Consider the following 24,979-nt stretch of genomic DNA (forward strand, 5'->3'; position numbering starts at 1 on the left):
CGGACTATAAGTCGCAGTTTTTTTCATAGTTTGGCTGGGGGTGCGACTTATACTCAGGAGCGACTTATGTGTGAAATTATTAACACATTACCGTAAAATATCAAATAATATTATTTAGCTCATTCACGTAAGAGACTAGACGTGTAAGATTTCATGGGATTTAGCGATTAGGAGTGACAGATTGTTTGGTAAACGTATAGCATGTTCTATATGTTATAGTTATTTGAATGACTCTTACCATAATATGTTACGTTAACATACCAGGCACGTTCTCAGTTGGTTATTTATGCGTCATATAACGTACACTTACTCAGCCTGTTGCTCACTATTCTTTATTTATTTTAAATTGCCTTTCAAATGTCTATTCTTGGTGTTGGGTTTTATCCAATAAATTTCCCCCAAAAATGCGACTTATACACCAGTGCAACTTTGTAGGTTTTTTTCCTTCTTTATTATGCATTTTCGGCCGGTGCGACTTATACTCCGGAGCGACTTATACTCCGAAAAATACGGTATTCATAAATAATTCGTACATTTTTAATTATTTGTATTTTGTATTTTTGGCTCAGCATAACTTCATCCCTTTTCATCCTATTTACACTGTTCCAATTTCAAAATATTCAGTCCTTTCAGAAATTGTTGGGACTTCTTCAACAATTTTCCAAAAATTCCCAGATTTTCCAGTTTTCTGTGATTTTTTAATTTTTTTTCCCATTGAAAATTAATGGGCTAACTTTTCAACCATCCACAATTTGTACATTTTTCCATCATTCCACTTTGAACACATTCCATCCCCCTGAAAATTGAATCTACAAATTTTCAACATTCCAAAAAATTCCCAGAATTCCCGGTTTTCAAAAGTCCTATTTCCGCCCTTTTGTCTTTCTGCTTCTTTTTCCACGGTTTTCTACCTATTCCAACCATTTTACCTTCAAAACATTCCACTTAGTGAGGACATCAAAGTTACCTATTTAATTTTTCCGAAAAATTCCTTTTTTTTTTTTTTTTGAAATTCCAGGAATTCCGTAATACCAATTCTCAAATACAAAGTGTTACTATGTCAACACCAACCCACTCGGCTAATTCAGGGCAAATGTGCTCTTTTCCATATTCCACAAAACTCCAGGTTTGACTAAAGTTCAGAAATTACCAGGAAATTCCCTTTTAAGTAATAATAATAATAATAACAATAATTAATACATCAACATTAAAGACATTTTACATGAACAAAACAGAAAAATAACAGGAAACTTTAATTGAGATACAAGAAAACAGCTAAAAGAAACAACACACTTGTATCTAAAAACAGTTTGAGAAATAGTAAGAACAGTTGAAAGCAAGTCTGAAAAGGTGCGTTTTGAAAGCAATTTTAAAAGAGGAAAGGGTGGGTGCGGCTTTGATGTGGGTTGGAAATGTGTTCCACAGGGAGGGGCTAGCAACCTAAAAAAGCCCTGTTGCCTCAGGTCTGGCGCTTGGTCTTGGAGACTTGCAGGGGGTTCGCGGGAGATCACATAGTGGTGGAGGAGGTGGAATATGTAGGGGGTGACCCTCTTGAGTTGCCATTGCCAGATTGGATAAATCCTGAGTAGTAGGAGGAGCGGGTGGTGTTGAGGGTGTCTTTGTGTTGCTGTACAGGCACTCAATGTGCTTCTTGATTGGCTCCTTGTTATATTGAAAATAAGCATTGTTATATGTTTAAAGGTTGTATTGTATCCTCTATTCCAATGTTGTGGCTCCTTACTCTATGAAATTGCTCTACGGTAGATGTTAGAATTATGGCTGCCATAATGGTACAGTGAATAAATACAGTACTAACTTGCGCGCGTCTTTTGTTTCCACAGCTGAACCACCAGCGTTGTCTGCAGGATTTTGCAGAAGCTCAGGCCACCTATTATGCTCAGTGTCATCACTACATGCATGAACTCCAGAGGGAGCTCAACAAGTAAGTACAGTATATATAATAAAGGCTGAGGTACAACTGTACATGCAATGCTTTCCCAACAGGCTCAAGACATTGAAACAACGTTGAGAACTTGTTGAGTTAGGTCCTGAGTCCTGACGTTAAGAAACTCAAACCTAACATTGGAACTACAAAACCCAAAACCAGTGAAGTTGGCACGTAGTTTAATTCGTAAATAAAAACAGAATACAATTATTTGCAAATCCTTTTAAAATGATATTCAATTGAATAGACTGCGAAGACAAGATATTTAATGTTTGAACTGACAAACTTATTTTTTTTTGCAAATAATCATTAACTTAGAATTTAATGGCAAAGTTGGCACAGGGGCATTTTTACCACTGTGTTACATGGCCTTTCCTTTTAACAACACTCAGTAAACGTTTGGGAACTGAGGAGACCAATTTTTGAAGCTCTACAGGTGGAATTCTTTCCCATTCTTGCTTGATGTACAGCTTAAGTTGTTCAACAGTCCGTTGTGGTATTTTAGGCTTCATAATGCGCCACACATTTTCAATGGGGGACAGGTCTGGACTACAGGCAGGCCAGTCCAGTACCAGCACTCTTTTACTATGAAGCCACGCTGTTGTAACTGTTGGCATTGTCTTGCTGAAATAAGCAGGGGCGTCCATGATAATGTTGCTTGGATGGCAACATATGTTGCTCCAAAACCTGTATGTACCTTTCAGCATTAATGGTGCCTTCACAGATGTGTAAGTTACCCATGCCTTGGGCACTAATACACCCCCTTACCATCACAGATGCTGGCTTCTGACCCAGCAGATTTGGTCACATTTTCAGTAGACCCATAATAAATTCATAAAAGAACCCAACTTCAGGAATGTTTTTTGTGACTAACAAGTATGTGCTCCATTCACTCTATCACAAAAAAATAAGAGTTGTAGAAATGATTGGAAACTCAAGACAGCCATGACATTATGTCCTTTACAAGTGTATGTCAACTTTTGACCACGACTGTATGTTTAATCAAAGTTGTATCAATGTCTTGTGCCTGCTGGGTTACGTTCTGCATGACACACTCAATATGGGAAAACCCTTCCAATTAATTTGTCTGCAATCATCATACAGATGTGCTAATGCAGTCGGCGCTCCCTACCAGTCTGCTGTATCTTCCGACCCTGCCTCTGATGCCTTCCCGTCTGTACCCCTCTCCCCTGGTACCACCACACCCGCCTCCTCCAGCAATAAGCCCAAAACACTGGCTATGGAGCAAATGCAGCTCCCTATCACAGGCACCAGAAAGGCCAAGGTCCTGTATGACTACGACGCCCACGACTCAAGCGAGCTGTCCCTATTGGCTGATGAGGTACATTTGTGAGGATGCTATTTCAGGTTTCAACCCATGTTAAAAAAAAAACAAAAAAACATGGTGACGTCAGGGGTGTCCATAGTGCGGCTGGGAGACATGTGCGGCCATCAGCAGTTTGACAAACAAGAAAACTGATTAAAAACAAACGCAAAGTGAATAAAAACAAAACGGTTTAATGTCGGAGGAAAAGGTAGAAACGTTAATACAGTGGTACCTTTAGTTTTTTTTGAGTAGTACTGTTAGTTATCCTTTCCAAAGAACAAATGATATGAAATCTGGAGCAAATCATCGTCATCGGCGGTCACTCGAACGAGTATGACGATCCTCCTGGTAGGGGTGTATCCCTTTATGAAGGATGCCTGTGCGTGACTTAGTTTAACGTGGGGAGACTGGTGCACAGACAGTCACCACACGATCCTTGACAGATCCGGGTTAGGGTCCAGTGGCATGGAGTCCAAGACGACTGGGGACCCTTTTCTGCTGCAGCCTTCTTCCGCCATCGCAGCCGTTGTGGTAGTTCCTAAATCTACCGTCTTCCGCCTGCTCCGCCGTTGAGGTCTTCACCGTATCCCTGGCTAGGGGGCAGTCAGGTACTAGGCCTTTGCCAAGGGCCTCCTGGGGTAACAGTAGTAAAGGGGTTAACCTCCTAGTGCCCCAAGACCCCATAGAGAAGCCTCCACTGCCGGATGCACTTTAACGTCACGCCCAGGATAGATTATGTTCTAGACACCAAAAAATATGAACATAAAACAGGTTTTATGGAGACTAATTATTAGGGATGCCGCAAAAAAATGGATTAACATCCAAATTGCGATTGTTGTTTATTACAATTCTGATTTGATTCAACATTTTCAAATATCGATTTTTAAAAATACATTTTTTAAGCCACCTCTGTGCTTACTCGCTGCCTGTATATTAGGAGCATTTGTTACCTGGAACCAGTATTGTTGACAAAGATTTGATTATAATTTACATACCACATAATACACTGAGATGTTTGAATCGATCAATTCTGAAACAAATCGTCACACAAGAATTGGGATAGAATCGAATCGTAACTTATTATAAGTTGGGGCGTTCCAATACGATATTGAATATCTTTAGACTTAGACTTCCTTTTTATTGTCATTCAAATTTGATTTTTACAGTACAGATAAGAACGAAATTTCGTTGCATTAGCTCATGGTAGTGCAGGATAAAAAAGCAATAAGGTGCAGATATAAATAAATAAATAGGTTACTGTACAGATAATTATATTGCACTTTTTCACATGCATACACGTTTATGGATGTATTTTATATTGTCTTTTTTCATTCCAGTGAGTTAATCCATTTTGGGGGGAGTTGAGGGGATAATTATGATGCGGGTATGCTGATATCGGGCCGATATCAGCAAAAAAAACAAGCATCGGATTCAAAATCCCAGATATAATCTCCCGATACAAGCAGTCCTGGAGCGTGTTTACTTATGCAAAGCTGGACAGTCTGTTAATCTAAATGTCCTCCAATGAGCATGCAATATTGCTATTTTCTTGTATTTCATTGAAGGCATTTACAACAGGCTACTAGGAGCCCTGAAGAGCTAGCAGCTACTGTACACAACAGCTACGCTCTAACCCTAACATATGTGATAAGTATACTTATTTGAACAATATTGCTATTTATATACAACACATTTGTCAATATAGACAAGTTTAAAATGTTTATAGTTGCATATTACTTACAGGTAAAGTCTCCAAGGCAGAGGCTTATTAGAAAATATCCACAAACAAATGTCTCCTGATCATTCAACTTACTGCGTCATGCCCTTAATTTAATTAAATATTGTGACCACACTGCAAAAACTGAAATCTAAGTTAGATTAAATATCTCAAATAAGGTTGATATTTGCTTATTTTCTTTCTGATAAGATCATTCTTCTCACTAATCAGATTTTATGTTCGTGTTTTACTTGTTTTAAGGGTTTTGGTCCTAAATGATCTCAGTAAGATATTACAGCTTGTTGCTGAGATTTTATGACCTATATTGAGTAAAACATGCTCGAAACTAGAATATCAACTGATGCAAAGCTGTGTCATCAACACTCACAAGTATAAAACTACTTTTTTAAAGTAATAATTTCTTACTTCAAGCATGAAAAAAAAACTCATGATGCCGAGCGCCTATCATTATGTCAAGATAATGGCACTAGCATTTGCTTAATTTAAGAATATTTTTCAACATATTGAGCAAAAAGGTCTCTTTTTTTTTCTACCAAGAAAAGTGCACTTATTAGTGAGAATATACTTATTTTAAGGTATTTTTGGGTTCATTGAGGTTAGCTAATTTTACTTGTTTTGGAAAGTCCTGACAAGCCGGATTTTCTTGTTCTATTGGCAGATAATTTTGCTTAGTTCAAATAAAATACCCCTAATTTTTGAATTTTTTTTTTCTTGGTTTTGAACACTGACTTTTTGCAGTGTAGGAGCTATGAAGAGCTAGCAGCTACTTACTGTACACAACAGCTAAGCACACAAGCTGGACATACGTGATAAGTATACTTATTTGAACAATATTGCTATTTATACAACACATTTGTCAATATAGACACATTTTAAAATGATTATAGAATCAGAATCAGACTCAGAATAGTTTGTATTGCCATTGTTTGAGAACGGGTTCACAAACTAGGAATTTTTCTTGGTGCAATCGTGCAACATAAAACTAGTTGCATATTACTTACAGATACAAAGTCTCCAAGGCAGAGGCTTATTAGAAAATATCCACAAACAAATGTCTCCTGATCATTCAACTTATTGCGACATGCCCCAATGTAACACTCCACTTCAAAAACATAAATCTGTCATAAAGTTTTCAGAATCAAAATCAACTTGATTGGCCAAGTATGTTTAGCACACAAGGAATTTGACTTGGTAGACTGTGCTCCTCTTTGTTCAATGTAAGAAACAAAGAAAAACTAGGAGAGAGCACAGTACCGTGGCGACATCTTGGTATGAAAACAAGAGGGAAGCATTAAAGGACATAAAATGCATTAAATGTTTCCTACCTGGCATGGTTCTTTTGAGTAATTTCACTTGCTCAAACCTTTTCTAACATTGCACACTACAAAATAATACAAGTACAGAATGGATGGATGTACTATGATTGGTGTCAGCTTCATATTGGTATTGGCCAACACTCATGGCTCCAGGCTGGCCTTGTTTCTTTACGATGAGATGCTGGTATATACTATATGGAAATTGGACTTTGGCTCCAATCCGGCACACTTATATTTTCATGAATGTGTAAGACATAACAAATATAACAAATAGTGACATCCTATCAGGAGTTTTATTATACATCCATGAACACGCTTATTAGTGTGTCTTGTAGGACAGGCGAAAGTTAAGTTGGATAAAATACAGTCAGTTATTTAATTATTTATGTGCAAATCCGGTGTTTGGGGACCACCGTCTTATACGTTCCGTTATTATATTCTGGTGATTGATATAGATGTCCACAAAACAGGACTTCTGTTTCCGGGTTCGAAAATACACGCCACACACACACACACACACACACACACACACACACACACACACACACTCGTACCACCCCCCCCACATCCCACACCTTCGTCACTTCGCCAGAGTAAAAAGACATTAACAGAAAAGGCTGAAATATTATAGATAACCAATAACTAGCAAGGTTTCTGTTTTGATTCTATTGTCAGATTATTAGTAATTTTTTTCACATGCAGTTATATTATTGAAGAGGTAAGGGCATACTTGTCAACCTTGAGACCTCTGAATTCGGGAGATTTGGTGGAGGTGCAGGCAGCATACCCCTTCCCCTTAGAGCTTTTCTGGATGAAATTAAAATCTTTTTTCCAATCATTTTGGAATTTGCAAGCGTATTTCTTCTTCTTCTTACTTGTCGTCGCCATGTCTCTTCTTCGTTCTTCTGCTTCGTCTCCTTTTTGTTGTGTGTGCAGTTGTGCACTGAGCTCCAAAAGCCGTAGACGCTATTGTAGCGTCCCGGAAGAGTTAGTGCTGCAAGGGATTCAGGGTATTTGCTCTGTTGTGTTTATGTTGTGTTACGGTGCGGATGTTCTCCCGAAATGTGTTTGTCTTTCTTGTTTGGTGTGGGTTCACAGTGTGGCGCATATTGGTAACAGTGTTAAAGTTGTTTATACGGCTACCCTCAGTGTGACCTGTATGGCTATTGACCAAGTATGGATTGCGTTATCATTAAACCAGTTAATTGATCATACAACGTGTCAGCATTTCTTGACATCTTCGAGTAAAGACCATTGTTAAACCCGTCCAACGCTACATTATTATGTATACTGTTTATATGGAGGAAAAGCGGACGCCTGGACACAGTGCGGCTGTTAAGGGGTGAAGGTTTCAGGTGAGAGAGGACGTTAAAGGCAGTGTCTTTAAGGTACGTCCCCAATATTGTTGTCCGGGTGGAAATCGGGAGAAATTCAGGAGAATGGTTGCCCCGGGAGATTTTCGAGAGGGGCAGAAATTCGGGAGTCTCTCTGGAAAATCGGGAGGGTTGGCAAGTATGGGTAAGGGGGGGCGCTGCAAAAACGGATGACAACGTAGAACACGGTGGAGAATGACACCTCTAGAACCAGGAAATGCTTCATGGCCAAAGACACACGTTTTGCTTTTGTTAATGAATCAAACATTACTCTATTCAGTTTTGGTTTGACTCCATCAGATTGTGATCTCACTTCCAGTGCAAAGATGGCACAGTGAAAATGTTCGGGCTTAGAAAAATAGCTGTGTTCTTATGCGCCAGTAAATAAAAATCTCTTTTTGTTGTTGTATTTCAGCTCATCACCGTCTACACCGTACCAGGCATGGACCCTGATTGGCTTTTTGGGGAGCGAGGCAACGAAAAGGGGAAAGTCCCCGTCACGTACCTGGAACTGCTGAGCTAATAGATGAAGTAATGTCACAGTGCAGACATGCAAGAGGCTCTTTCTACTGTCACTGTGTCTTTTTATTTAGTGCACTTCTACTTACGTCTACTTTGGCTGACATTCTGAAAGCTCTCAAGCTGTTTGCAACCACTAATAAGTAACTTCCTCCTGGTTTCTACATGTAACACACTCAGCATTTATATCTTAGTTTGAAAATATTTTCCTCTTCGTATCAGGCAGGTTTCACTCATGGCCACAAATCGTACGCAGTACAGCAATAAGTGGGAGATTAGGTACAAGTTTAGAAAATTCCCATTTTCTTTAAGTAGTTGGTGCACCAAGACTACACTTGTATTGAGTTGCTGTCACCAAGTACGAGCAATTGAGCAGTGAGGACAAGTTTAAGCATCCAATTCTAGACAAAATAAAAATATTAACCACAGAAAATAATTTGTGTAGAAATTGGTGTGAACGCTGAAAAGCTGAAGCCAAATGTTGTACAAAAAATGAGGGCAGTTTTTTTTAAACGTGGTAAAATATTAGCCTGATTGTGTTAGAAATGTGCACAAATACTATTCATGTGATGGGAGTTCTGTACATGAAATAAATCGGAAAAAAATTATGTGGAAAATAACTTTTCAGCATTTATATTTTGAAAATCAATTTATAAATGTGAAATAGGTTGAGGTGTCCCGATCTGCATATGGAATATGGGATGGTATCGGCTTGCCTCTAACACAGACGTGGGTATAATACGGCCTGCCAGACGTTTCTAAACCATGTTTTAAAACCATTAACATCAAAACTGTTAGGATTATTTTAAATTATTTTAATAATAATTTAAATGGTTGGAATCTGTGCTTTTGAATGGTATACTGGTTATGAGAATCACAGCAGCTCCAGGCAGACAAAGGCACAAAGCAGAGTGTTGATTGATTGAAACTGGTTGATTGAAACTTTTATTAGTAGGTTGCACAGTACAGTACATATTCTGTACAATTGACCACTAAATGGTAACACCCGAATACGTTTTTCAACTTGTTTAAGTCGGGGTCCACGTTAATCAATTCATGGTAAAAGAACAATTGAACAATACTGCATTCTAAAACACGACATTTGTCAAATAAAACAAGTATAACATAATTATAATTGCATATTACAGATAAAGTCTCCAAGGCATGTTAGTCAGTGTCCAGTAACAAACGTGTACGCATCAATCGACTTACTGCGTCATGAGTTCAACTTAATGAATTATTGTGGTCACTCGGTGTCGCCAAGAAACATTGAACTCCAAGCATAAGTGCATTTTAGACAAGTTACTAATAAATAGATGAGTATTTTTCATACCAACCATTGTTCCTTGGGTAATTCCACTTTCCTAACGTCGCACATTACTAAATAATGTGTTTTAGGTCAATATTTGTACCTACCAATATTCAGGGTTGCATAATAGGTAGCATGTGTGTCGTCAACAAAAAGTTGTATCAGGACTCCCCTGGTGTTAAAGATGATGAAGATCAAAGGCAATTTGTGTTGTGGAGAATATTGAAATATGGGAAAAGTTGGTGTTTTGGAGATTTGAAAAATGGTTAGTCTGAGTGTGGAGAATGAGCTGGCTGGTTTCATGTTGGAAAGGTTTGATTTGGTTGACAAACGTGTAAATCATGTGTGGCGTGATAAACATTATAGAACACTTTGTTGCAGAAAAAGCATGGAAGTGAACGTACACACAATAATAATAATAATGAAACTATATAACAGAATAAAAATACCAACAGCAGACTGATTAGTGTTGTACTTTCTTCTTGAGCCTTATTTCAACATTTTATTTTCAAATTTTGAACATTTCCGAACGTTTTAACGCCGTCATCAATTACACTGGGACAAATAGAAAAAAATAACTATGGCGTCACATGATTGTTAAAAAAAACAACACTTATTTTAATGGTTTTCTATTGGAACCTTTTTGGGTCATTTTATTTAGCCTAATTTTATTTAAAATATCCACCTTTCTAACCCCCTTGCTTGACATTGTGACCAAACTTGTTTTAATAGTCCTTGTTCCAATGCACTGGCCAGTTGGAAGACTGTACTAGATAAACGTAATGTCTCTAACGTTTTGAGGTTTCATGGATGTTGCAGACTAGAAAAACATCCCATAGGATGAACATTGTGACTAGTGATGATTAATCATGAACGACTTTTGTTGTGAAACAATATAGAATGTACAGTGCTTGTTTGGCTTGGTCTACAACTTCTGACTGCGTAAGACAAGGGTGTCCAAAATGTGGCCCGCTTTAGAATATGACAGGACAAGCAGGTTCCTCACTGAAAACTACACTGGATTTTCAGCATAAAAAAGGTTAAAAAAATCAAAAATCACATTTTGAACATGTTCCATTTCAGGAAAAACATTTTGGACACCTTCACTGTAATTGATGTGATTCCTGACTGGCACATAATCATTTTATATTGTCTATCATACACTTTGTACGTGACATTAGCAGCATGCATGTATTCATTTAATAATCACAAAATATGGCCACTAAATCACGAGTGGCCAAACTTTTTCCAGCGAGGGCCGCATGCAGAATAATTGAAGAGGGAGTGCATTCTGTACTTTTGTACATTAAAGATGTTAAAAGTGTACTGTAATGTCGAATTATTCATTTTATTTTACTTTTACAATATGAAGTGGGAATAATGAAGGAAGAACTGACCCTGGGACATCTTTTGGTCACCCCTGGTTTATAGCATCAGCCAAGAATAAATATTAATTCTATGTTTGTGTCAGTGCGCCATCTGACACATTTTTTGTCACCTTTCTGTTGCTTTCATGTTTTTTTTTCTTGTGTTATGTTTTCACTTGTTATGGACAAGACGTGTTGGCTGACTAAGTGTGCAATAAACTTGCATGTGTGGAACAGTAACATGACAGTGTACCTCTTTATTGTTGACGCTTATTCAGAATGTATTTAATCAGTCTTAGGTCAACTGGGATGTGTTGGAAAAAAACAGTAGTCTGAAAAGTAACCCTGTTAAAATAAATACTAATAATTGTCTTTGGAAGTGGTCAAATGTGTCCTTAGCTTTTAACTAATTAAGTCCCTAAGTGACGAAAAAACATTTAGAAGTGGTCATGTGACTCATAGGATTTGCTAACTTTTTTCACCATTAAGTCATTTAACAATTGTAAAGTTTTTTTTTTGGCATGTTAAATATTACAATTCCATTGTTAATGATTCCCGGGCGCGGCCACCGCTGCTGCTCACTGCTCCCCTCACCTCCCAGGGGGTGGAACAAGGGGATGGGTCAAATGCAGAGGTTAATTTCACCACACCTAGTGTGTGTGTGACAATCATTGGTACTTTAACTATTTATTACTATAATCCTAAAGTGAATTCAAAACAAACTAGTAAAATATCGCTATCAGTCTCTTAGCCTTAAAAATTGCAATGGAAAACGTCAACTAAAAGTGCTGATAAGACAAACATTTCACTGTTTCAATGATTTTGAATTGATGTTCTTTAATTTAAAGTACATTAGTGGAATTAAACACAAACAAGTGTCAAATTGATACATTCTAGAATAAGAAATACATTCATAAGGTGGCCAATGAAGCAGAATAGTAGAAATGGTCCAAAAATAATAATAATTCGAATACATGCAAAAGAAAATGCCCCCCACCCAAAAAATAAAAAACAACACACATTCCTTCAAAACACATGCATGTCAGAAATGTTGCAACTTTACAAAATAAAATCCTAGTTACCTGGAAGTTAGCAAGCCTTGTCACTTTCTGGTTTACTGAGACAGTTTTCCCACGATATATCCACGGTTCGCTGAAGTATCGACTGATAACCTCAAATAATCAACAACTACACTTCAAACATTAAAATAACTTATCCATCCACATTGGTAATTATTCAAATGTTAAGCTGCCCTTTCGACTTCCATAGTTGTAACTAGAGACGTTTGCATCTCACGCTAATAATTGAAGTGAAAGATTTTCCAAAAACTTTCACTGCAAATACGTTGTTGTTGTATTACACGTATATTTTGTTCACCAAACTTTCACAAAGTCCTTCATGCGGTCGTTTTGGGGCCTTGTGCTTGTTTTTTGGCAGCATTTTTGTTGGTGTGTGTGTGTTGTTGGGTATGGTGCGTTTGTTCTTGACATCGACCATTAACAATGTAACATAAATGTAACATCACACTCATCGACCATTAACAATGTAACATAAATGTAACATTACACTCATCGGCCATTAACAATGTAACATAAATGTAACATCACACTCATCGACCATTAACAATGTAACATAAATGTAACATTACACTCATCGGCCATTAACAATGTAACATAAATGTAACATCACACTCATCGACCATTAACAATGTAACATAAATGTAACATCACACTCATTGACCATTAACAATGTAACATAAATGTAACATCACACTCATCGACCATTAACAATGTAACATAAATGTAACTTCACACTCATCGACCATTAACAATGTAACATAAATGTAACATTACACTCATCGGCCATTAACAATGTAACATAAATGTAACATCACACTCATCGACCATTAACAATGTAACATAAATGTAACATCACACTCATTGACCATTAACAATGTAACATAAATGTAACTTCACACTCATCGACCATTAACAATGTAACATAAATGTAACATTACACTCATCGGCCATTAACAATGTAACATAAATGTAACATCACACTCATCGACCATTAACAATGTAACATAAATGTAACATCACACTCATTGACCATTAACAATGTAACATAAATGTAACTTCACACTCATCGACCATTACCAATGTAACATAAATGTAACATCACACTCATCGACCATTAACAATGTAACATAAATGTAACATCCCACTCATCGACCATTAACAATGTAACATAAATGTAACTTCACACTCATCGACCATTAACAATGTAACATAAATGTAACATTACACTCATTGACCATTAACAATGTAACATCACAATCATCGGCCATTAACATAAATGTAATTTCACACTCATCGACCATTGACAATGTAACATAAATGTAACCTCACACTCATCGACCATTAACAATGTAACATAAATGTAACATCACACTCATCGGCCATTAACAATGTAACATAAATGTAACATCACACTCATCGACCATTAACAATGTAACATAAATGTAACATCACACTCATCGACCATTAACAATGTAACATAAATGTAACTTTACACTCATCGACCATAAACAATGTAACATAAATGTAACTTCACACTCATCGACCATTAACATTGTAACATAAATGTAACATCACACTCATCTACCATTAACAATGTAACATAAATGTAACATCACACTCATCGACCATTAACAATGTAACATAAATGTAACATCACACTCATCGACCATTAGCAATGTAACATATATGTAACTTCCCACTCATCGACCATTAGCAATGTAACATAAATGTAACTTCACACTCATCGACCATTAGCAATGTAACATAAATGTAACTTCACACTCATCGACCATTAACAATGTAACATAAATGTAACTTCACACTCATCGACCATTAACAATGTAATATAAATGTAACTTTACACTCATCGACCATTAGCAATGTAACATAAATGTAACTTCACACTCATCGACCATTAGCAATGTAGCATAATTGTAACTTCACACTCATCGACCATTAACAATGTAACATAAATGTAACTTCACACTCATCGACCATTAACAATGTAATATAAATGTAACTTTACACTCATCGACCATTAGCAATGTAACATAAATGTAACTTCACACTCATCGACCATTAGCAATGTAGCATAATTGTAACTTCACACTCATCGACCATTAACAATGTAACATAAATGTAACTTCACACTCATCGACCATTAACAATGTAACATAAATGTAACATCACACTCATCGACCATTAACATGGTAACATAAATGTAACATCACACTCATCGACCATTAGCAATGTAACATAAATGTAACATCACACTCATCGACCATTAACAATGTAACATAAATGTAACTTCACACTCATCGACCATAAACAATGTAACATAAATGTAACTTCACACTTATCGACCATTAACATTGTAACATACATGTAACTTCACACTCATCGACCATAAACAATGTAACATAAATGTAACTTCACACTCATCGACCATTAGCAATGTAACATAAATGTAACTTCACACTCATCGACCATTAACAATGTAACATAAATGTAACATCACACTCATCGACCATTAACAATGTAACATAAATGTAACTTCACACTCATCGACCATTAACAATGTAATATAAATGCAACTTTACACTCATCGACCATTAGCAATGTAACATAAATGTCACTTCACACTCATCGACCATTAGCAATGTAGCATAATTGTAACTGCACACTCATCGACCATTAACAATGTAACATAAATGTAACTTCACACTCATCGACCATTAACAATGTGACATAAATGTAACATCACACTCATCGACCATTAACATGGTAACATAAATGTAACATCACACTCATCGACCATTAGCAATGTAACATAAATGTAACATCACACTCATCGACCATTAACAATGTAACATAAATGTAACTTCACACTCATCGACCATTAACAATGTAACATAAATGTAACTTCACACTCATCGACCATAAACAATGTAACATAAATGTAACTTCACACTTATCGACCATTAACATTGTAACATACATGTAACTTCCCACTCATCGACCATAAACAATGTAACATAAATGCAACATCACACTCATCGACCATTGACAATGTAACATAAATGTAACTTCACACTCATCGACCATTAACAATGTAACATAAATGTAACTTCACACTCATCGACCATTAACAATGTAACATAAATGTAACTTTGCACTCATCGACCATAAACAATGTAACATAAAAGTAACTTCACACTCATCGACCATTAACAATGTAACATAAATGTAACTTCACACTCATCGGCCATTAACAATGTAACATAAATGTAACATCACACGTCTCTGCCATGAATTATTAGTATTTTTAAAACAATAAATCCTCTTGGTCTGTGATATATCCACCATCGTTTTACTTTTAGCATAAGTTGGCCTGGGTTCTTTAGGTTAAACCCAAGTTATTTCATTATTATTCAAACAGGCTTTAAGGGAGGGTGACAGGAATCCAAACTGGTTAATTTGGTACGCACGTGGGCGGCGATTACAAACCTCTGTTGTTTACTTGGTATGGTCTTGCACCCACTGACAGAGTCTGGTACAGTAATTCCGTGGACTGACGGTGGAAAATGTCCGGCCTGGGTGTCTCAGCCTCTTCCACCAATACTCCAGTCTCTTCTTGAAACCGTAAACTGTAAAAATGTCAATAATGCCAATGAAGTAACGTTGGTCAGGGCCATCAATGATGTGCTGAGCATTTTTTAAGTTGAGCAATAAACGTCTGTTTTGGACTGTGAAGTCTTGAAGTCCTCTGGTGTCACTGCCAGCCTCGGGCTGCTGAGGCGTTTCAGCACATAACAGATCTCTGGCTTGTGCTGGTTTCGAACGCTCGTCATCAGATTGAATGAAAGTGTTACCTTCTGGGACTGTCCCGGGAACGGAAGGGATACTCTGGCTAGGGCTGGTGCTGGGATGCACAGATCTAAAACCATTGACCAAAGGTAAAACAAATATTATTCAACATAATTATGTAAAGTCCACATTCAAATAAAGTTCAACTCACAAAGTCAAATTCCAAGACAGTCTTCAATATTTTTGCTAAAAGTATACGCCAACATTTTGAACCGTGATAATTGAAGGCATAACGGTACGCCATTTCACTTGGTTTGGTACGAATCTCGGTTTTGAGGTCTTGATTTTTGTTACAGCAAGGGGAAAAAAAGCAAAACATATAAACTGCTTAACTTTTACATTAATATCTTAAAATATTTTTGAAGCAGTGCATAAACATGAATGTAACAACAATGGCAACTGTTGTTCCACTACACCAGGCCTGGACAATTAATTTGACTTGGGGGGCCAAAATTAAAGAAAAAAATGTGTCCGGGGGCCGGTATATCTAATACAAAACCTCACAATAACGTCTGATTGAATGTTATGACAGACCGCCTTAAAAAACGGAATGGAATTAAAACATTTTTTTACTGAATGAGACACCCAGAATGTACATGAAAATAAAGAATTTGGGACTTACAATATTAACTATGAACCATAAAACACTGAATATTGACAACATATGAACGTCACACCCCCTCTCCATCGACATATTTTACAATCAAACGAAACGCAACAAAAATGCAACAAACAGTGAAATATGAACGTGAAGGGTAAAAAAAACCCCCACCTACAATCTGATACATCTGATACATCACTAAGCTTTAGAACTTTGTTGTAAAATTCTACTTCCGCGTCTGTCCCTGACACCCGCATTTCAGGCTGATCGCTCTGGAAACACTCTGTGGAAACGCTCCCCACCCACACTGCTTGGTGCCTCGTCTGAGCTGCTGTGACTTAGATCACCATAGTAACTAGTATATCATGCAAAAGAGCAGATTCCGACCATTGAAATACTTCCTATAGTTCAAGACTTAACGCTAATTTAAAAACATCACTGCACATCATAATGGCAGCTACAGTTTCCATCTTAAAGATCGGGAAAAAAATGTGGGGAATGTCCGGCGGGCCATATTGAAAAGCTTAACGGACCGCATGTGGCCCCCGGGTCTTAATTTGCCCAGGTCTGCATTACACTAATGATGAGGACTAAAAGAGACCCAACAGGCTGGACTGACACTGCACTGTGTTGCTATTTCATAACGGTGCCACCTGCTGGATTACAAAAGTCACTACAGTTACTAGAACCCTATTCACTACACACTTTTGTACAAGTAGTTAGCAATATATACATGTATATTTTTCAATTTATTTCAAACAAATAGCTGTGATGAAATGTGCAGCTCTTGTCAATGAGCCGAAACATAAACAGGAAAAGAGCAGTTACTTTATCTGGCGCTATAAGATCAGTATTATCTATGAATGTAACGATTTCATTCAGTATTTCTGCCGAAATGAGTCAGGGACAAAACTTTTTTTTTTTTTTTTTTAGAACGAGATGATACAAAACGATACAGTGAGTTGAAATCGATTCAGTAACTTTTTAGCAAAACAAATCAAGCAGTGAGACAGTGAAATAAATAGTGGACACTGCAGGTGAAGTTTCCTATTTTCCTGTTATTTCTTGTAAGGGAATTATGTGTAAATTAATTATGGATACGAACAAGCAAGTAAACAACAATTAATGGCAAATGCATTTATATCTTATTTGAATAAAGTGCAACGAACAGTTTAGATGTAATTAGAGTCTTTATGCTCACAATTTAAACATTCAAGCAAATTTCCTTAAAAGAACAGTAACCAACATTTTAAGAGTAGATTTACATGCTAAATAAAGTTCCCCTGCCCCGACATACTGTATCTGTTCTCTGTCCTTGCATCGATGATGACGGACAGCGTCACAGGTTCATCCCTGTTAATGGTGTTGTGCCCTTCGCTTCCTAATTTCCATACCCTCCTTGATCCATCTCTTCTATTTATTTATTTCTCATCAAATCATTTTTCCTTGTGTTCCGGGAGTCGGTGCTCCACTGTCACTTCCATTGTGTCGGCCGCGACTTCCGTGGTTTAAAGTTGTGTTGCAGCTTTATCATTGTGTCGTGTCGTTTGTATTTATTGCGGCTTTTGCAATAGTGCTGTAGCTGGTCGGAGATACACTCTCAGACGCTTTCTTAACAAGCGGTGACAAACACAGGGAGTCAAAACACATGTTTAGACACTCAGCACACAGACACCCAAACTCTCGCGGGACTCTGTTCTGCCGCTCTCACACACAATAGTGCCACCTCTTAAAGGCGCACACACAACTTTTCTCGACCACCGTAGGTATTGCCATTTTTGTTTGTTTTCGATGACGCCACAGACAGGAAAATAGACTTAAAGTTTAACATCTTTATTATTAAAAGTGCTAAACTTCATAGATAGGTATCTTGGCTCGATACCTATCTTTTGAAAGGCAAACTTGCCAAGCACAGATTGATATACTTTAAATGTAGGAATATAAATTTGATGTTAAATCGTTACACCTATAATGTATACACTTCGGAATTTGTCTCTTTTTTTCTTAGTTGCATTTAGATGGATGATGGCCACGGATACGGACGTCAAACGCGGCACGCCCCTCCTACTACAGTCAGTACGAGCTGTCACCTGTGAGCTGAAAGAAGCGCTTCCTGATCAAATGACACAACAACTGTACTGGTCACATGTTTTTTTTCTTAAAGTGATACACACATTGAGGTATTGAGGGACACAGTATTACTCTGTGTTTCATAATGCATTGATGCTTTAGTATCGTTTGACCGTCACTACTAAACAGAGCTATCAACATTTGGTGTTTGCAATCTTTCGGGGAGTATGGACGTTAGCTTAAAGCCGCGTCTGTTAGCCAAGAAATCAAAAATAAACACAGCATCAGCCAAAAGGGATCGTTGTTAACATTGGGCATTGAAAGGCTATCACATACTTTTTCACAAAAATTGTCCGATACTGATCTGGGGCCTATCGATTGGAACGTCTCTAATTCCAACATCATCCATCGTGGCTGTCAATCTTTGGGCAGTTCTATGATGAACTATTTTCCTCCATAAAATAGATAAACAGCTCTGATCAATTTCTATGTTACTTTAACGAAAACTGGTTTTGTTTCTCATTGTCATCCCATTGGGTTGAGTTTTTTCTTGCCCTGATGTGGGATCTGAGCCGAGGATGTCGTTGTGGCTTGTGCAGCCCTTTGAGACACTCGTTATATAAGTAAACATTGATTGATTGAATTGATTTAATAAATATCAACTCAAACATTTAATTACAAGCCAATCAAAGTCGACCTTTTGCTGCCCTGTTTCTGGTTACAAGGTACTGTTCGCAGAAGTAAGCAGAATCATAGATATTAAACGTGTAGCACTCTTCTCGGGCCATCTCTGTGTCTGCCTCTGGGACTCACGGCCACCTCAAGCTGCGAAACTAACTTCAAAATACAGAACATAACAGTTCCCAAATGACTTGTACGTGTCAGGTGATATGTTTCTTTTGCAAACTGAATGATTACTTGTCGTCCAAAAGCTGTGTAAAAAACACTGTGCGACTACTGCTAATGCTAGCGAGTTGTTTACGCTACCACCGATCTTAATTGGTAAATTAAAGATAGCTTGACAGCTTCCTATAATGTAGTTGGACCACCAGTGTTAAAATAATAACTGATGCATTTATGTGTGTAGTTTCTTTCACTTGAAAACAAGTAAAATGGAATTTATTTGTATATTGTTATCTTATCGTGCTTTGTTTTATTTAATGTCTTCGTTTTATTTACTTAGTGTTAATAAAAGGTCAAACTAATCCCAAGTTTATTTGGTTTTTAGAACAGGTGCTTTAAGACTGGCAGCGTAAAAGCAATGTAAAAAAGATGGTGATATTAATTTAGATCGGATGATAGGAAAAATATAATCATGTTACTTTTTTTTTTTTGCTATATCGCCCAGCCCTGCATTGCACCTTGCACTGAAAACATAGTTGACTTGTTTAAGACTTACAAAGCAGGTGTCTATAAGACATTTCTGCTGTGAGATGTTCAACCTCTTGTGCTAACAAAGATGGTAATAAAAAAAAAAAAATTTTAACTTCTTAATTTACACGGGGCAGAGTGGCGCGGCTGGTAGATGCCCACACTTTACTAACCGCTTAGTTCTCTTGATAAGTGAAGCAAAGGAAAGTGCGTGATGACGCTCATCTTGCTGTAAAGGCTGGCATGCGATGAGAAGACTGTAGTCCAACACGTTGAGGCTTCTGAGAAAGTCTGTGTCAATTTCCACTTGCCGCAAGAGCCAGGAACGCTGCTGGTCTGTGTACAAAAATTTACTATTTAATTCATAATTTTCCTTTATTTAACCAGGTACAAAAAACTCATTGAGATTAAAATCTTTTTTGCTTTTTTAGTATATAGTTTGTATTCATAACCAGTGTCATAATCGACATGAAACACAGCAGAAGACCTACCAAGAGTGATGTACTGGCCTTCAAAGTTAAGGTCTTTGAGAACCACAATAATCTGGCATCCCTCCGGCACAGGGTTTGTCCAGCGACTCACTTCACAACCTTTAATATCGTACCTGGCAACACAAAAACCATGCATGTATGTCTATGAATGTATGTCAACTAGACTGTTTGGTTGGTCTTAGAAGACGTTTCACCTTTCATCAGAGTAGGCTTCACCACTTTGTGCTCATAGATTTAGATTGGTCAGCTCTAGTCAGGGACTAGACAGTAGATGGTGTAATCCCTAAAGTCCTTGCAATAGCTAGTTGAGAAATGTTGTTCTTAAACTGTTCGACAATTTGCTCACGCATTTGTTCAAAGTGGTGACCCTCGCCCCATCCTTGTTTGTGAATGACTGAGCATTTCATGGAAGCTGCTTTTATACCCAATCATGGCACCCACCTGTTCCCAATTAGCATGTACACCTGTTGGATTTTCCAAATAAGTGTTTGATGAGCATTTCTCAACTTTCTCAGTCTTTTTTGCCACATGTGGCAGCTTTTTTTGAAACATGTTGCAGGTATCAAATTACAAATGAGCTAATATTTGCAAAAAATAACAAATGTTTTCAGTTTGAAGAGATTGGAGGGGGGGGTTTGAGGTGAGGGGGCCGGGTTTGGTGGTAGCGGGGGTGTATATTGTAGCCCGGAAGAGTTAGGGATGCAAGGGATTCTGGGTATTTGTTCTGTTGTGTTTATGTTGTGTTACGGTGCGGATGTTCTCCCGAAATGTGTTTGTCATTCTTGTTTGGTGTGGGTTCACAGTGTGGCGCATATTTTTAACAGAGTTAAAGTTGTTTATACGTTCACCCTCAGTGTGACCTGTATGGCTGTTGATCAAGTATGTCTTACAGTCACTTTCGTATGTATGCAGAAGCCGCATACAACATGTGACTGGGCCGGCACGCTGTTTGTATGGTGAAAAAGCGGACGCGTCGACATGTTGTAGCTCAGACCTGGGCATTCTGCGGCCCGCGGGCCGCATCCGGCCCTTTGTGCGTCCCTATCCGGCCCGCGTGAGGCCAATTATAAATTACAAAATAAATTTTAAAAAGTATCTATGTCGAGTGTGCAATACAACGGTGCTGCTTTTGTTTTGAAAATCGTTATTTGTATTACTTCCGTGTGGACGTATGCGTGTGCGTGATTGTGAGTGAATGTGAACAGCTGCAATTACAAAATAAAGTTGAAAAAACATCTATGTCGTGCGCGCAATACAACTGTGCTGCTTTTATTTTGAAAAGTATTATTTATGGGCGTGTGTCCGTGTGTAACCTGCGAGTGAAGGTGCACATGCAGCGACAAGTGATGAACGGTTTACACCCGAGACGCTAAAAAGAGAAAAGTTGATGAGGAATGCCGTGTTTTCAACAAGACATGAACTGCAAAGCAACGTCCCCTCTAAGGTGCGTGCCTGCGCAATTGCGCACTGCTCAAGCATCCGCTGCGCGCAGCAAGTATATGCCGCGCACCAAATCAAATCCCATCTGAATTCTAAACAAAATAAACATATTTATTCTATGGAATTTTGCAATGCAACTTTGAGTGACAGTGACAACAAGCGGCCCTAAGTGTGTTCGTCAACACCGTTCAATTGAACACCGTTCAATTATTGTAACGTCTATCGAGATGCTTCGAGGACAGGAATTATATCGATCACTTTATTTAGCAAAACTGTTTATATTCGGACATAACCACACCAAAAACATGAGTAAAACAATTCTATCTCGAAAAACTAGTCATTTTCTGCCGTACAAACCAGGCCAAAACCAACTTGTCATCTGTCACCAACACGCATAGCACTAAACCACTGGTGCGTTTATGGCCACACAAAAAGTCGGACAACTCAAACACCACAAAAAGTTACACTATGACTCCTCAGTCATACGTGTGCTTATTTTACTGTCATTTATTATTAATGTTAATTTATTTATATTAGTCATGGAATGCTGTTACACACACTATGTTGAAGTATTACTATTATTATTAATTATTATTATTATTATTATTTATCTTACGGTATATATCAAAAATAATATTGAGCAAAATGTAATTGAAATATTGTCGATGTGGCCCTCCAGCAGTGCTCGGGTAGCTCATGCGGCCCCCGGTAAAAATTAATTGCCCACCCCTGTTGTAGAGGCCGCTAAAGGCAGTGCCATCACGGCACGCCCTTAATATTGTTGTCCGGGTGAAAATCGGGAGAAATTCGTGAGAATGGTTGCCCCGGGAGATTTTCGGGAGGGGCACTGAAATTTGGGAGCCTCCCAGAAAAATCAGGAGTGTTGGCAAGTATGGATGTGGCCAGGAATACATTTGGGGTAAAATTATTTATGAAGCGCCTTGTCATTTAATCATTTACGGCCATGATATCTACATAAACAGAAACACATCAGCTAAAATTTAAAATGTAACCCATTTCAAGGGGAGAAAAAATAATTTAAACCCCCAACCCTTACTGTAAATGGGATAACCGACGGCCAATCAGACACCAGCGTATGTTTTGAATAATTTCATAAAAGACCAAAGGCACAATCTTAGCACCATTTGAAACACTTAACTGTCCCAACGGTACAATTATCATTCATCTACTGCTAAAATTCACAGAACAAGCAAAAATTTTTTGGGGGAATGTGTAGTTTTCTCGCAGTACATCCCAGTGTTTAGGAGATGAATTAACAGGGATTCTAAGGTGTCATTTCATGTTTGATTCGGTAATCATTATTATGTTATTTATTTTCTGTGTTTTGCCAGTGTTTTGTTCCTGTTCCGATTTGCACCTGTGTCTCTTTCTTGTGTATCCTCCGCTCAGCTCTCTCTCCTCTCACTCATGTCTAGTCCAAGTGTACCTACATTTCAAATTATTTAGTCCCCAGTCGTCTGTCAAATCATAGTCTGGTTGGCACACGTCTTTTGTGATGAGTCAGCTTTAAGCTAGTTGTTACTTTCTTTTCATGTCCCTAACGTTGTTGTGTGCGTTTTGGACATTGAACACTCTATTTCTATATTTTGTACATTTGAATACTGAGTTACGACTCCCACTGTTATAGAATTAAACCTTTTGGAGTAGCATTCCACTGTCTACTTTCCTGCACATTAAGACAAATCTTACCTGGCACTGATTCGATCATCTGGATAAAACACACTTTGCATAACAATGAAGTATTTCTGCAAATGACAAGGAAATGTGAGTTACAATGCTGCTTTGCCATAGTGGAAAAAGAAGAATGAGTATGTACCTTTTGCCTGTATGAAATGTTGATCCTGTGAACACCTTGTAAAGACAGAAAGTTTGGAAATGTTTCAATCGGACAGGCGGTAACAGGAAACAGCTGATTAACATCATTTAGAGAGGATGGGTTTACACAACATTGTTTAAATGACAGAATTAAGTTTTTTCTCCCTTCCAAAAAATAATTTCAATTATTTTATAATTATATGTTGTTTTATTCAATTTAAGTACATTTATAGTACTAAGTACAAAACAGAGTATTTAAAATAAAATAATAAAAGGACTACATTTACCATCAACAATGAAACATATACATACATCACACACCTTTGACTTGATTTAGTGGTATTTTAGAATAAACATCAGATATATGTTTTCTCTAAGTTCCACTTGGTTAGTGGTATGTCTACCCTCATTTGTTTTACCCTCATTTAAGCAGAAATGTGTCTGTTTTTTGGGGGGATAAATCAGATATCTGCTAATGCAACTACAGTACAGGTAAACAGGATATTCTTAAGGTGAGCCTGAGGCGGCTGCCCTCCTTCGTCAAAATCCAACAGCATTTTTTAATGTCCAAGCGAAAGCAGCAACAACTGTCACACAAGTCAATCATGGATGTCAAGACGCGATGGAAAAGCACTTTGGATATGCTGGTTTGTTTCCTCCAGAGGCAATAGGCTTATTTAGTCGTATATATATTTTAATCTTAACTTTTATAGTTTTTAGTTTCAATTTGTAGAAAGAAGTACAGCAGTTAATTTTAGGTCATGCATGTAAAGCCATAAAACATAGCAAAATACACCTGCATAGTTTTGTGATTAAGAAACCTGTCTCCTCTTTTATTTACTCACTGCAGTTTTCTTAAACGTACATCCAAATATTGTCTCGTCTTGTTCTCATGAACCCAATATCCTAACATTAAATGAGCTGAGCATATTGCCACACCATTACTTTTTACTAACAAAAATAAGTGCACACCTAGCAACTTCACCAGAAGTGAATGGGGATATGTCCTCATATGTTCCATGTAGATCTTCAGGTTGTCCAGAAGGAATCGGATTTCCCTCTCATTCTGGGTCTTCAAAAAGAAGCGCTTGTCATTGCTGGAAATTTAGAGCAAAGTGAAATACATTTTACACCAGACCTGTGAAAATTAAAAAAAAATAAAAAAAAATAAAAAATATATATATATATATATTTATATATATATATATACATACATATACAGTATATATTTATATTCCTCTAAAATATTGTTCAAAAAATCTGTGTTAGTGAGCATTTCTTCTTTGCCAAGATAATCCATCCCACCTCACACGTGTGACATATCAAGATG

General features: G+C 37.5%; 2 protein-coding genes across 10 annotated transcripts in view; one reads left to right on the forward strand and one right to left on the reverse strand.

The window, feature by feature from the left end:
- The window catches only part of LOC133638645 (endophilin-B2-like), a 65,808-nt gene extending 54,657 nt beyond the window's left edge, over window positions 1-11,151 (forward strand). For both annotated transcript variants that reach the window (XM_062031451.1, XM_062031452.1), the window contains 3 exons: window positions 1,842-1,942; window positions 3,050-3,287; window positions 8,115-11,151. In XM_062031451.1, the coding sequence (XP_061887435.1) occupies window positions 1,842-1,942; window positions 3,050-3,287; window positions 8,115-8,222 (447 nt within the window). In that variant the 3' untranslated portion in view covers window positions 8,223-11,151. The remainder of the gene's footprint in view (window positions 1-1,841; window positions 1,943-3,049; window positions 3,288-8,114) is intronic.
- pip5kl1 (phosphatidylinositol-4-phosphate 5-kinase-like 1) overlaps window positions 3,246-24,979 on the reverse strand; it is a 70,552-nt gene continuing 48,818 nt past the window's right edge. For 6 of the 8 annotated variants that reach the window (XM_062031445.1, XM_062031447.1, XM_062031443.1 and 3 more), the window contains 6 exons: window positions 24,622-24,746; window positions 23,651-23,685; window positions 23,524-23,579; window positions 20,374-20,486; window positions 20,056-20,218; window positions 9,174-15,910 (listed from right to left, as the gene is read on the reverse strand). In XM_062031445.1, the coding sequence (XP_061887429.1) occupies window positions 15,490-15,910; window positions 20,056-20,218; window positions 20,374-20,486; window positions 23,524-23,579; window positions 23,651-23,685; window positions 24,622-24,746 (913 nt within the window). In that variant the 3' untranslated portion in view covers window positions 9,174-15,489. Of the gene's footprint in view, window positions 3,906-9,173; window positions 15,911-20,055; window positions 20,219-20,373; window positions 20,487-23,523; window positions 23,580-23,650; window positions 23,686-24,621; window positions 24,747-24,979 lie in introns of those variants that run through there. The other 2 variants (XM_062031442.1, XM_062031446.1) reach the window with 2 other exon arrangements.

This window comes from Entelurus aequoreus, linkage group LG21 (assembly GCF_033978785.1).
Source record: "Entelurus aequoreus isolate RoL-2023_Sb linkage group LG21, RoL_Eaeq_v1.1, whole genome shotgun sequence".
NCBI classification, from domain to species: domain Eukaryota; kingdom Metazoa; phylum Chordata; class Actinopteri; order Syngnathiformes; family Syngnathidae; genus Entelurus; species Entelurus aequoreus.